Source organism: Astatotilapia calliptera, chromosome 5, assembly GCF_964374335.1.
Source record: "Astatotilapia calliptera chromosome 5, fAstCal68.1, whole genome shotgun sequence".
In the NCBI taxonomy this organism is placed as follows: Eukaryota; Metazoa; Chordata; class Actinopteri; order Cichliformes; family Cichlidae; genus Astatotilapia; species Astatotilapia calliptera.
Genome location: NC_137426.1, coordinates 10,630,363 through 10,643,389, shown reverse-complemented (window position 1 = coordinate 10,643,389; position 13,027 = coordinate 10,630,363). Strand labels below are relative to the sequence as shown.

At 38.2% G+C, this 13,027-nt stretch overlaps 2 protein-coding genes across 2 annotated transcripts; both read right to left on the bottom strand.

The window, feature by feature from the left end:
• Positions 1-51: 51 nt before the first annotated feature.
• Positions 52-4,205, bottom strand: LOC113021656 (uncharacterized). The gene is made up of 5 exons (XM_026166356.2): positions 4,146-4,205; positions 3,396-3,559; positions 1,092-1,372; positions 556-639; positions 52-442 (listed from the first exon to the last, which is right to left on the bottom strand). Exons 2-5 carry the CDS (start codon positions 3,509-3,511, stop codon positions 312-314), a joined length of 612 nt encoding a protein of 203 aa, XP_026022141.2. The 5' UTR covers positions 3,512-3,559; positions 4,146-4,205; the 3' UTR covers positions 52-311.
• Positions 4,206-5,834: 1,629 nt separating this feature from the next.
• pnp4a (purine nucleoside phosphorylase 4a) lies at positions 5,835-12,754 on the bottom strand. The gene is made up of 7 exons (XM_026167177.2): positions 12,538-12,754; positions 10,531-10,694; positions 9,773-9,876; positions 8,821-8,996; positions 8,369-8,559; positions 6,494-6,573; positions 5,835-6,372 (listed from the first exon to the last, which is right to left on the bottom strand). The coding sequence occupies exons 1-7, from the start codon at positions 12,558-12,560 to the stop codon at positions 6,220-6,222; spliced, it is 891 nt and encodes a 296-aa protein (XP_026022962.1). The 5' UTR covers positions 12,561-12,754; the 3' UTR covers positions 5,835-6,219.
• Between the last annotated feature and the right edge of the window lie 273 nt (positions 12,755-13,027).

Genomic DNA, 13,027 nt, shown 5'->3' with positions numbered 1-13,027 from the left:
ATTGGTATCATATTTGACCATATTTTATGTATAACTGTATACCATGCTCACTTTTCTGTACTCGGCACCTTTAATACTGCTGTACATTATTCCAAATTAGTTTTCTAAATGATCATTTTAAAAGAAAGACAACTGATATTTATAGATTTTGGTGTAACTCCTTTAACTTCAGTAAAGAACAAGAATTTTTCCTCTAATGCTGCGTGTTAGTGAGGTCGCCAACATGACTGTTATATGCTCTGCTGTTTTATTTGACAGATTCTTTCAGAATCTGATCAGTGTTTGTGTTTCTGATCTTCTGTCCCATCGTGCTACTTGTCTTCCTCTGAGGATTCAGTGGATGAAGGACCCTTAGATGAGGAAGAGCCATGCTGGGATTCATGGAACTGCTGCGAGTACGTGTTGTTGGTTTGATCCACAGAAGATGTTTGATGGGATGCAGCTGGAGTGAAGGATATTAAAGCAAAAATAAGCATATGAATAAATGACACTTAATATGTGGAAATATAATAACAGCTGAGTTTTTGATTTATGTAATTTGGATTTCATACAAACTTTTGAAATGTCTTTTTTTCTCATGTTGACCAGGAGCAGTCACCTGGAACCACTGCTGCAGTCTGTTATGAAGAGGATTCACAGCTGCACGAGAGAACAATCTGGATCAGTCTTCAGTCAAAATTCATTTCTTATCTGAAGCATTTCAGTATGTATTTCCAGATTAGTCAAAACTGTAAAATCTGCAGTTCCCTTTAGTTACAGGAGGTGGCGATGCTTCCACACTGTCAATAAGGAGCAACTAAAACTCTGGAAGAAATTAACCAGTATTTGTACTACACCAAATCACAGATTTAATTCAGTCTGACTTAATTCACTGCATGCCAGTTCAAATGCCTTTTTCAGGACTATTGAAGCTATTTTGAGGTTTCAGCTCGACTTTGAGACACATTTTAGTTTGTGTTATTCAGATGACTAAACATATATTCCTGACTTTTTAAACTTAATTATCATTTTTTAAAATGTATTTATATTTCTGGACTGCATATTAACTACTTATGACAATGAAAAAGTGAAGTGAATTTGGTAACACTTACCTCTTTGAGGATGAGAAGTGGATGTTGAAGATTCTGGGTATGATCCAGATCCTTCTCTAAGGTTCTTCTGAGGTTCTAATCCAACTTCCTTCTTGAATTCTCCTCCATTTTGTGATTCAACGTCCGCTGGGGATTCTCCTCCAGATGCTAGTCCTGCATTCCCCTGGAGAAACACTCTGTCCAGCAGGTGGTCCAGCAGCTGGTCTGCATGGTCGGGCTTGGTTCTGACAGTCAGTTTACGACTAGGTTGTTCTGCTGAGATCTGCATCTCGGTGATGTTTCTGAGGAATCAGATCCAACTGATTATTTACACCTAATGAGATGATCAATATTTGTGGTCTCTACATCGTTGTAGCTATATTCCCTAAGGTCTGAATTAGAGAATTTGTTTCATCTTGGAAAAAGAAACACAAGAACTAGCTCTGTCCTCTGGATCCATCCAATCAGACTATACTAGTATAAAAATCCCATTGAAGGGTAATTACACCTTCATATTCTCCTTGAATCCTGCCATCCAGTAAGAGGCTATTTAACACACAGCAAGGTCAGTGGATATGGGAGAGACTAATCACTGCTCAAAGTTACTTTTTGGGTCCTTTTTTTCTCCACTGAACACACAGCCAGACCTTTATGGCCCCTTGAGTCGGTTCCATGTTGGTATCTGTAATGCAACAGATTTTTGTAATTTGGACTATATTATCCAGTAATACCAACAGTAAGATACTATAAAAAAGGTTATAAAACATTCATTGTAAAGGGAAAATCATTTTGAGAAAACATGGGGTCACTAACTTCACTACTTTCATTCATTTTTACGCTAGTAAACCAGCCTGGGAAAAACTGACCAACAGCAGAGGAGATTTCCTTTAAAAGTCATAATTTTAACCTAAGATATCATTTAACCAAATACTTAAATCTATTTAATATCCATCCATTCGATATACTGGCATTATCCTGCAGAGGGCTGCTGTAAGCTGGAGCCTACCCCATCTGATGAAAGGTTTGCCTGAGACTTGAGCAGATCACCAGTTAGGCTAACACATAGAACGAGACAGTCTCAGTTTAGATTCCTCAACTGTGGGAGGAAACCACTGCACCACCTCAACAAGTCTTGAAGTGTCTACACATCTCCAGTATGCAAGCCAAAGACTGACGTCACCAGACTGGTCATGCTTGGGTCAACCATTACATCTGCTGAATTAATGTCAGGCTGCCCTACTTACCAGGGCTATTCATTTTCTGACTAAGGCTCGGCCTCAGTGTGAGCGCTGAAGGGATAAATGCTGCCTGCAATGTCACATGTTATTGAATTTAAGGCAGACACACAGATCCAAACAAATCCTCACCAGGTGTGCAATCCAGTTTCAATACAAAGACCTGGGTATTCTTAGAAATAACAAGTGATCATAATCAAAGCTGAAATTATAATTTGATCTAAGTAACAGCATTTTCATACAACAGCTCTTGTGCTGGAACTGCAGTAGCTGGGACATAGGCTCAACTGTGACACACGAATCATGTCGACAGCCATATGTACTACAAAGGGATGTCTTTGTGTGCCATGTCAAGTTTAAAGTCAAAGTGTCGCAACAATGGCTGTTTTTATCCTTTTACCTGGCTAAATATCCATGATAAATTATGCTGAACATATAACTTGGTTGGGAGCAGGTAGCCATAGTAGCCACATCTCTCTGTTATGTGTCCTTTAAAGACCATGGGTTAAATTTCCTGTTTGCCACCTCAGTTATAAGCAGTCACATACTTTGGGTCTAACAGAGATTTATGAATCTTATTTACACTGTAATACTCCTATGACTCCTGTTTAGAGCTAGCTGCACCATTGTAAGAAATGCACTAACTGGGAATTAAGTCAGCCAGTGTTGTGGTTTTAATGCTTAACATGGTAGTTGTAATATTACATACAAAGACTCTAGTGTCTTATGTATCTATTATTGTAGGATCTACTGTACAACATAAAGCGCCTTGAGGCGACTGTTGTTGTGATTTGGTGCTATATAAATAAAATTGAATTGAATTGAATTGAATTGTGCCTTTGTCAAAAATAGGAGAGCGAGTTTGGCTAATCTGAAATGTTAAAATCAATGCCAAAGTTGTATCAAAGCAGTTTATACAAACATATGTTCTTGCAAAAAGAACCACGCTAAAAACACCAGAGATTATTGATAATTGAAGGTTTAAAGTGACCTCTAAAATAAACATAGAAGAATAGTAGTTCAGTGTAAATCTAAATAACTCTGAATTGCAGAATTGAGCGGCTGATTTTTATGAGGCAGCTGCTTTTACCTGTTTCTGATTTGTTTGAGGACGCAACAGAGCAGCAGGAGCTCAATCACAGCCAGCAGTAGAGCTGCCAGGGATAAACAGAAGACTTCGTAGGTCACCTGCTCAGGCACTGTCATGGCGATATTTGGAAAGCAGGCAGCAGCAATGTGATGCAGATCTCCACACTAAACAACAGTTTGAGAGGTAGAAAAGGTAGAATAACACTGAACATGAACATTTTTTTAGATCTTTAATTCTTAGGACTAAATGTAAAAAGCCCTAAAATCAGAAAGCTCTACAATTTTTCACGACATGTGACGACACTTTATCTGGTGATGAAGATCATCTGATTCACCTGAAGGCCTTATGTTAGGGTGTTTTGGTTAAAGATTTATTCTGTTTAAGGGATCTATGCCCCAAATTACTTTTTTATGGGAAAAAAGTAATTTTTTTTCCCTTTCCTCTTTTAAAGCTATCAATTTCATCCTCATGAGAAAATGTATAAAATTTTAATGGTGACAAAAGCATCAATGTGACTGAAAAGAAAGCAAAGACACGATGAAAAACATACAAAGATGCTTCAGTCACAGGCAGCAGTAAGAGGGGAGACACACTTTACAGTCTTAGTTCACTAGCCACTAATAGCCTGTAGTTGTTTTGATGAACAATGCACACTTCTACACTTGTAATCTAGTTTAAAATAAATATATTATCACATGTACACATATCAGTCACTGCTGTAAAGCATTTTCTGCTAATCTGTTTACGTACCAATGTCCGTTGTTGGTATTCTGCAACTGAAGTTTTTTCTGTTGCTTAGAAATGAAACTGTGCCATTCTTAGAAAGTTGAAAGTAAACATTCCCAGGCCAGGACTCTTCTGATAGTCATGGTTAGTGACAATGATAATCTGCACATGGCTAATGTGAAAACATGAAAAAAAAAAACATGACTCCAAGGCATACTGCAGTCTCCACGTGTTACTGTTTGCAAATTTTTGGAGCACTTGTTGTAGTTTTTGGCTTTTGTTTTTATTGCAATAAAAGAAGCTGTGATTTGGCTGAATTACACACACGGGTGTAGTTTATTAGTGCAGGTGTGAACATATAAATACCAAAACATCAGAAATGAGAAACAGCTTTATACCTTTATCCCAGTTTCATGAAAAGATTCACTAAATGAAAACTAAAACCAACTGACTCATAGCAGAGAATTGCTTGATGGCGAACTTGCATTCAAAATCTGTTAACCTCTTTTATAAAGTATTCATAATCATAAAGTAACTTTTCCTTTCCTTTCCTTTTTTTTTTTTTTTTTTTTTTACATTGGTCTGTGTACTCCCTTTGACTAGTGTTCTTCTGGTTAAAATGATTAGAGCTTAAAGGGGAATGTATCTGGAGTGGTTTGAGTCACATGTTTGGTCTGGAGTCATTGTTAAGCCATTCGAAGGAAGCAGGGCAGAAGGATTATTCAGCTGAAAACTCATGCTCCAGGCAGGGTGTTTTGATTCAGTTATAAAGCCAGGGCTGAATTGGTGTGATGTGGGCCGAGTGTTGATACCTATTTTTACCCTTATTACAAAATGCCAAATACATGTAATGCATTGGAACCTGACCTTGCGTGTTATTTTGTCATCAGTTGTTGGTGAACTAGGCTTTGTGTGTTTTACAAGTAGTTTTGCTTTTTGTAAAATTGTTTTTATCTGCTTTTGGTTCACAATAATTATGATGGCCATAAAAGGATTCTGATATCATCAACAAATAGCTGTTTATTTTCTTGATGATTTCCAGGTTTACTGCACTTTATTATGCATATGCATACATATATATATATATATATATATATCTATATAACACTCTCCTTGTTCCAAAATATAAGTCCTGGCCTTGATGATCTTATGATCTTATTTCTGCAAAACTGGTTTCCAGTTTACGTCATTTCATTTAGAGCTGGGATGTCAAACATGAGGAGCCAGACTCCATTCTGTCCCACTGGTTGGCTTTGGAAAATGTGAAGCAGGGCATACATTTGGGACTTTTGTCTGTATTTCCATAACTTTTGCAGCTTTTTCTGCTAATAAAAACCTCCCCCGTGGCCTTTTATAGTATACCAAAGTAATAAAGTAATAACATTAAATGACAGAAACATTCCTGTTTTTTCAATATCTGCTATAGTAATGTATGTGTTGTGTGGACCAGTTTTTCATTTAGCAGCAGCATTTCTTTATCATGTAGAAAAACAGACATACTGTTGAAATTGAGCGTCTTTGTCTTAAATTAATATATCTCAGGGATTAAATGTGTATTTAAACTTCTGGGCAGTTTCACTGATCTGGTCTTGATGTGTCCTGTGATGTAAAATATCCTTGATTTACAGGTTTATTACAGTAGCATCTAGTGGACAATAGAGGAACTGCAGCTACCCAAACGAGCTAATCACAATAAGTAGGAAACGGAAAGCGTTAGATGTGGCAGTTTGTTTAATCCGATTAACATCAATCAGGAAATCTGTGACATACTTTACTAATACTTTACATTACATACAATTCTACAACAAAAATGTGCAAGACAATAATACAAAAAGAAAACTGTGTCTCATGTTTTTCATATTAAAGCACCTTCAAACACAGCGGTTATTGGTATATAAAGTTTTAGGATTTAAAGTCAAATATCATAAAAGAATACTTACACTCTGATTTACCCTGATGGAGAATATTAGGCACCATGTTGATATAAATAAAGTTTAATTACAGCAAAACAAAACAGGAAGAAGTGCTAAAAATGTTGTGAATGCACCAGTGAAATATGTACACAATCTTCATGTGTTTTTGGGTGATTGTACGTTTTTCAGATAGATTTATTAAGGTTGTCGTTGTTATTGATCTCCATCCTGTCGATCAGCTCAGTCACCAGCTGCTGCACGGTGTGAGAGCGCAGCCGGCCGATCTCCAAGACGCCCTCGTGGTTCACGCTTTCCGTGTCCTCGTAACTCTTCACCACCTGAAGCAAAGTGAGATATCACAGAGTCTTTGTAACAGAGTTACTTTTGTAGCCTGCAGCTTTGTAAATGATCACAGTTATAGCTAATCAGTTGTTGATCAGTGACTCGGATGTGTACTACCTTGTTGGTGATCAAAGAGAGGCCAAAGACTCTCAGACCGCAGTGAGTTGCCACAACCACCTCAGGAGCTGTACTCATACCTAAAAAAACCCCCCAAAACAGACCAGGGGATGTTACTAAAACTAGTGATGAAACAACTGATGATAATACTGATGCTACTGCAACAAATTTTCCCACTCAACCCTATAAATAGCGAGCATTTTAGTTAAGATGGCAGATAACAGGAGTGAGATTATCTGATTTTAGTGCAGTGGGATCAGGGAGGGAGCTGATAAGAATTTAGTGATTCCGATTCTGTTATTATGTTGTGGGTCAAATATTTGTGCATGTTTGTTGAGCTATTTCCCACCTTTGTTGTGATCAGTGTTGGAATCGTTACTCAAAAAAGTAATTATTACACATTACACATTACGTTACTTAGTTAGTGCTGGGAAGAAGTAATTCATTCTACAAACTCATTACTCGTTACTTTCATTTTACTCTGTAAAATAGCTGAAACACACTGTCTCATAATCACCATTTAACAATATACATCTGAGACTAAAACCCCACAAATCAACACAAATCCTTAATGAGGACACATATCTCTAAGATCTTTCTCTTAGTAGAATACAAAGCTGACCGCACAAAGCATGTATCGATATAGGTCACATCTTCTCACAAATACTTAACTAATACTGAGGGAAAAAAGCAATTTCATCAGTAAAATCTATATACCTGTGACCTGCCAAGAGTTTGGTGGCTCTGGCCTTAAAACTGTTATGTCCATTATCTAATGACTATCCTGAAAGGCCATGTAGGAAAATCAAGAGTGCTTCCAGTTGTTCCAAAGAGCTGATGTGAGTCATATTTAAAACAGGCATAACAAGAGAGTTGTTGTAACAAATGCCACAACACTTACCAGTGCAGAGAGTAGACTTCTGTGGTTTAGGGACTTGGCACTAAGCATAAATCGAGCCTTAGGGGAGATTTACAGTCTAACACATGTAGGTGTTTTCTGTTCACATCGGAAATGGCGATGTCTGATCTCACCAGGCAAAGCGCATAATGGGCTGGTCCTCACACCTGCAAGCAATTACTCCCCGGAGATTCATCATCCTGTTTACCAGCCGCTTCTTAAGGCAGCAGCTGTGAGTCCTTCGTCGCTGGACTATTGTGCAACATTCGTTAGTGGAATTTTAGTTTTCGAAATATTTTGATTTCTCTTCATGCTTTGTTTGGTATTGACAATTTGTCTTTGTATAGAGATTCTCTGTGCCCCGTCCTGAGACCCCGTTCATGAGTGTGGCAGTTGCAGTGTGGCGTGTGCGTTTTCCGTGTGGAGTGAGCTGACTGGAAGCGAGCGTGTGGAGCTGTGTGCGAGAGTGAGGACCCCGTTCCCCTGTCTTTCCTCGTGGACCTCTGGATTCCCTGGATCCCCTCTTCCCCACCTGTATATAATGCACTCGGTGTCGTGTGAGTAAAGAACTGTTTATTGTGATTCATAGTCTGCGCTTGAGTCCGTGCTGCTCTCAGACATGCTGGGGCTTGTCTTGTTCTTGTGCACACTATAGAACATAAACACTGTGTGTGATATAACAATGATGTGACAATATGACATTTTCATATTGTACAAGTTTATACCAGTATTATCGCAGTTGATATGACCCAGCCCTGACAAAAAGTGCCACTAGTTAAATAATAAATATAACAATGGTACCATTTTCTGAAGTTGTCTTTTTTCCTGTTCTCCACAGAATCAAAACTCATTCCTTTTGTGCAGAAGATGACTCTTGTTGATATTTAAAGATCTCATGGCTGTCCATGCGGTGCTAACCTTAAGTAAAACTTTACATTTTTAGCTTTTCCATGAAAATGTGGCTGTACTGAACGTACCAACAGCGTCCACACCAAGCCGATGCAACAGTCTGGCCTCAGCAATGGTTTCAAAGTTGGGGCCACCCACCATGGCGTACACGCCTTCCTGCAGAACACTGGCCACACCCAGCTCTTTGGCGATCTCCATAGCAAGGCAACGTAGACCTTTGTCATAGCAACCAGACATGGCTGGGAAGCGAGGACCAAACCTGCGAACAAAAAATAATATGAAAATGGACTCGCTCTTATATAGCGCTTCACTACCTAAACCTCATTCACCTCCTGACACCCATTCACACAAGCACTTTTTTCTATGCTTAAATGCTTTCTGTCTAACAGTCACACACACTCACATGCTGATAGTGGTCAGGCAAGGGCCTAAAACAAATTTCACAACAACAGTAAAGAGCAGTAGACACAAAAAGACCTTTAAAACGGTCGCAACAATACATAGCCATCCATGTAATTACTTCTCATCGTTGGGCCCACACAGCGGGTTCAGACCGACCAATCCGGGAAAGTTGATGTGGTCTTTGATGATCATGATGTCTCCAGTCTGGAAGCCATCGGCCAGTGAGCCAGCAGCATTTGTGACAATCAGGGTCTCCACTCCGAGCAGCTTGAAAACTCGAATGGGGAAGGTCGTCTGATGGACAGACAGGAAGTTGGAGCCTCAGTAATGAATTGACAAACACAGAAGCCTCCTGTGAAGCTGTAACTCGCACACAGGCCTCTAGCTTTTAGTGAGCTTCATTGCAGATGGTTATCTAGTAATGGTGCCCAGGAGTGAAATGTGTTTATTGAGAAGCAGCTTTCCATTTTCCACAGAGTTCCATTTACAGGAGTGTCATTATTTTCAATATTATAAAAAAGAGAGTGGGTGTGTGTGTATGTGTGTCTGGGTTATAGAGGGAAACAATGACACCATTGAACAGCTAAAAGGCTGCATGTGACCAAACCCATGCATGACTTGGGCCGGCTTCTCACATGCGGGTGTATGCACACACACACACACACACACACTACAAGTTCAGTCTCATGCTGCTGATTACAGTTACATGTGTGCATGACTAAGCTTTTTTAATCAGCTCACTATGAGTGTGTGTGTGTGTGCATGTGTAAGTGTGTGTGTGTGTGTGTGTGTGTGTGCGCGCGCCTGGTGTATGTGAACCTTATTACGTGCAGTCTGTAAAAATCTGTTTCTCTTTTCAGAAGTTTTTTTTTAAGAGTTTTATAATTTGTGGTTTGATCTTTAAGAAAATGTTAACTTATGAATTGTTGGTTTGGTTGGCTTGGTTCACACGTCTTCACAGAGCTGTCATGGAATTGAGGGAGTTTTGGGGTTCTGGTTTGAATCAGATTCATGAGGTCAGAAGGGAATGCATTATTTCAGCGAGGATCAGTGCATTTGCGTGCATGTACCTTGCAGAGAGAGTGTCCTTCATACATGTGGAAGCGACCCTGCATGCACACGCATGTCTTCCCCTTCAGTTCCCCAAAAACAAGCCGACCTGCATGACCCTGGACTGCAAACACAAACACATACATACAGGAACTTCTGATGTAACTATGCTTCATATATATATTTCATATAGGCAGTTCATGCATTCTTTCCTTGTTCATATTAAAATGGTTTTAACCATTTAACTGCTTGTCTTGGTTAATTTTAGGATTTATTTTCTATAAATCAGCAGGTGAACTTACAAAAAGTTGCTGTTCGACAGTCTGATATTTGTAATCCCACATATCAATTTAATTAAAAAAGAACCTATAAAACAATATAACATATTCTTAATATGTTATATTAAGAATATGATCAATGACCATTGATCAATGGCTATGATAATTCGCATTTTAATGACCATGAAACTGACCTCACAGTGCATTCTTAGTCAGTGGTGCTAGTGTGAGTCATTATGCAAATGTAATGTTTATAAGACTGAAGAAGTCACATGGATGAGTGAGGAGATGTTTCTCCCATAAAAATAAATTAACCTCCTAACATATATATTTCCACATATTTTAGTTAGTTTGTTTTGTTCAATATGTGCAAATAGTAACTTCAAACTGCCTTGAATCCCATGTTAACATGATTAATATTTAGAAGATATGGGAACCAGTTCTTTTAAACAGAATAATGTAGCATATTTATCAGTCATTAACCTGAATATTCAGTGTACCTGTGCTCTGAGGGAAGCCTGGGATGTCAGAATAAGCAAAGGAGTCTTGACACTTCAGTGTGTCAGCGAGCATGCCCAGTCCGGATCCACAGATGATTGCTACCTGGGGTCGGTGCTTTGTTTGGGACATCAGCCAGTCAGCTGTCTTCTGGTATTCGTCATGACTACGGACACAAAAAAGAAAGAATAAATATTATTTTGCAACATCATCATGATTCACCTCATCTTGCTGTTGCTGTTGCTGTTTCCTCTCCGCTGGGATCTGTGTAGGCTCAATACATTTTGGATCAGGTCCATAACATAAAGCTTACTTTGGACTAAGTCTGGCCTTTTATGTTCATGTTTTGCAAGACCACTGCCTCACTGTATAAAGTATTTAACAAATTACTTCAATGTTGAAGGGAAATAAAATATGGGTCACAAATAATAATGAAATTGGAGGGAATTATTTTCCAAGTTCACTGAAAGACCTGATATGAGTTTGAGTTCAGTTTGTGGCCGCCTGTCCTGCACCTTTACTGTTTCTGTTTACCCTTGCTGCCCGGCAGCATTTTGAGTTGGAGCAGGAAGCTGTTTTTTTTTTAACTCACTTCTCACCACTTTCTCAGTCCCCAACAACAGATGGAGTCAACTTGTGTAAAAACAGTTCGCACAGCAGATAAAAAGGCAGCTACGTCTCTCAGGGAAATATGCAGGCCACAAACAGAGACTGTTTGTATTTCTCAGATGGAGAAAAACACGACTCCAAGTGACTGACATTAAGCAACTGTTTGCCAACAATTTCACAATATTTCTTGAGAGCTTAAAAAGAAGACAACCTGACGTCTTTAGGTTTTTGAAGATATTTTGCCTCTCAACTATCATTACCTGGAAGACTTAGAACCTACACAGACTTCACAATATGTCAATTTTCAGTTCACAACATGTTTTTACAAGTTTTAATCAAAATAAAGAAAACAAATGAACAAAAACAAAATCACTTTTGGGCCTTTTCTCATATAGATATAAACAACAGAGGATGCTCCTAGCAAAAGTTTGAAATAATGAAGTCAGCATATATGAGTAAATATTTTATTTATCTCAAAATTGGGAACATTTATTTGTTACAGCAGCCAAAGGATGAGAAAGAAAATGGATTGAAAAGATTATAAAAATGACCAAAAGAAAGAATTCAGTTATGAATGAAGAGCTCAATAAATCACATAAGATAAAATGAAGAACTTGAACACTATTGTGGTATGAGCTGGTAAAGATTTTCCATCTTTGTGACTGATGTTAGACAAAGTGTTAGGTGGTCAACTTCCATTAATTATCCATAGCCATTCTCCAAAGCTACAGTATTTTGAAAGACCTCTGTGTCAGATGAAGGAGGAATTAAAAACACTCCAGCAGCAGTTCAATTAAATTCGCTTGAGAAAAAAAGTACGATTTAAAAAACTCACCAAGGAAAGCAAATGAAAATTAAGCTACATCTTTGCTGTCTTTTAATCTTTATTTCTTAATGTACACTTTACCTGTTAAATAAGTCAGTAAAGGACCTTAAAAATATATTTAAAATAACTTATTATTTCTCCATAGACTTGATCCTTTCAACTCTTCTTCTCTCTTCAATTTTAAGGCTGTAGTAGTTGTGTGTGTGTGTATTTTTTTTTTAAATAAATGACTCAATATTCACTAAACTAAATGACTATGAATTGTGGACCATTATATAACATGTTACCAGGTCTACCAAGTTGTAGCTCATGAGCCTAATAAGATGCTGAAAGCTGATTAACAGCTAAGCAGGCTGAAAAATATAATAATTTTTCTCTTTGATTTTCTTCACATAAATCAGTGAAAATGTAAATTTACATTTCAGGCCTCAGAAAACGAAATCACAAACATACAATAACACAACACTGTCCTCACACAAAAAGTTTAGAAACCACGACTTAGTTACCTAATGGCACTGTATCAAGAAAAACACAATATTATTACCTATAATACACAACAAAAAAAGTTTCTTACCTGATGTGCTCTTTGCTGTGCATGATGGAGCAGCCTCCGTTACTGTTAGTTTGTGTGTCTGTGTGTGTATGTGTGTGTGCGTGTGTGTGTGTGGGACGAAGAGACGGTGCGAGTGCAGCCGGTTGATGTCGACCAGCCTACATATTCACATAGTCACATGCTCCTGATTGGCAGTAGCAGCCAATTGCAGCCGTGTTGTAGTAGTGAATGTGTGTGTGGATACGTAAAGTTTTTTTTGTTTGTTATGTAAGCAGACCCCCCCCCCCCCTTTTGAAGTCAGCTGTTTCACATTAGAGTTACTGTAATTCCTGATGTTTTTATTTAAAAAAAAAGCCAAAGATAGCAAAGATAAATAGTTTTGCACCAACAATGTGGTTATTAAAAACTTTCAAGCATGTTGAAACTACCTATTACTTTGTTTTTGCCTTACCTCCCTGAATTCATTGGCCATGTCTAAAAAATCATCTTCAAGAAATTGCTCTAAAACTGT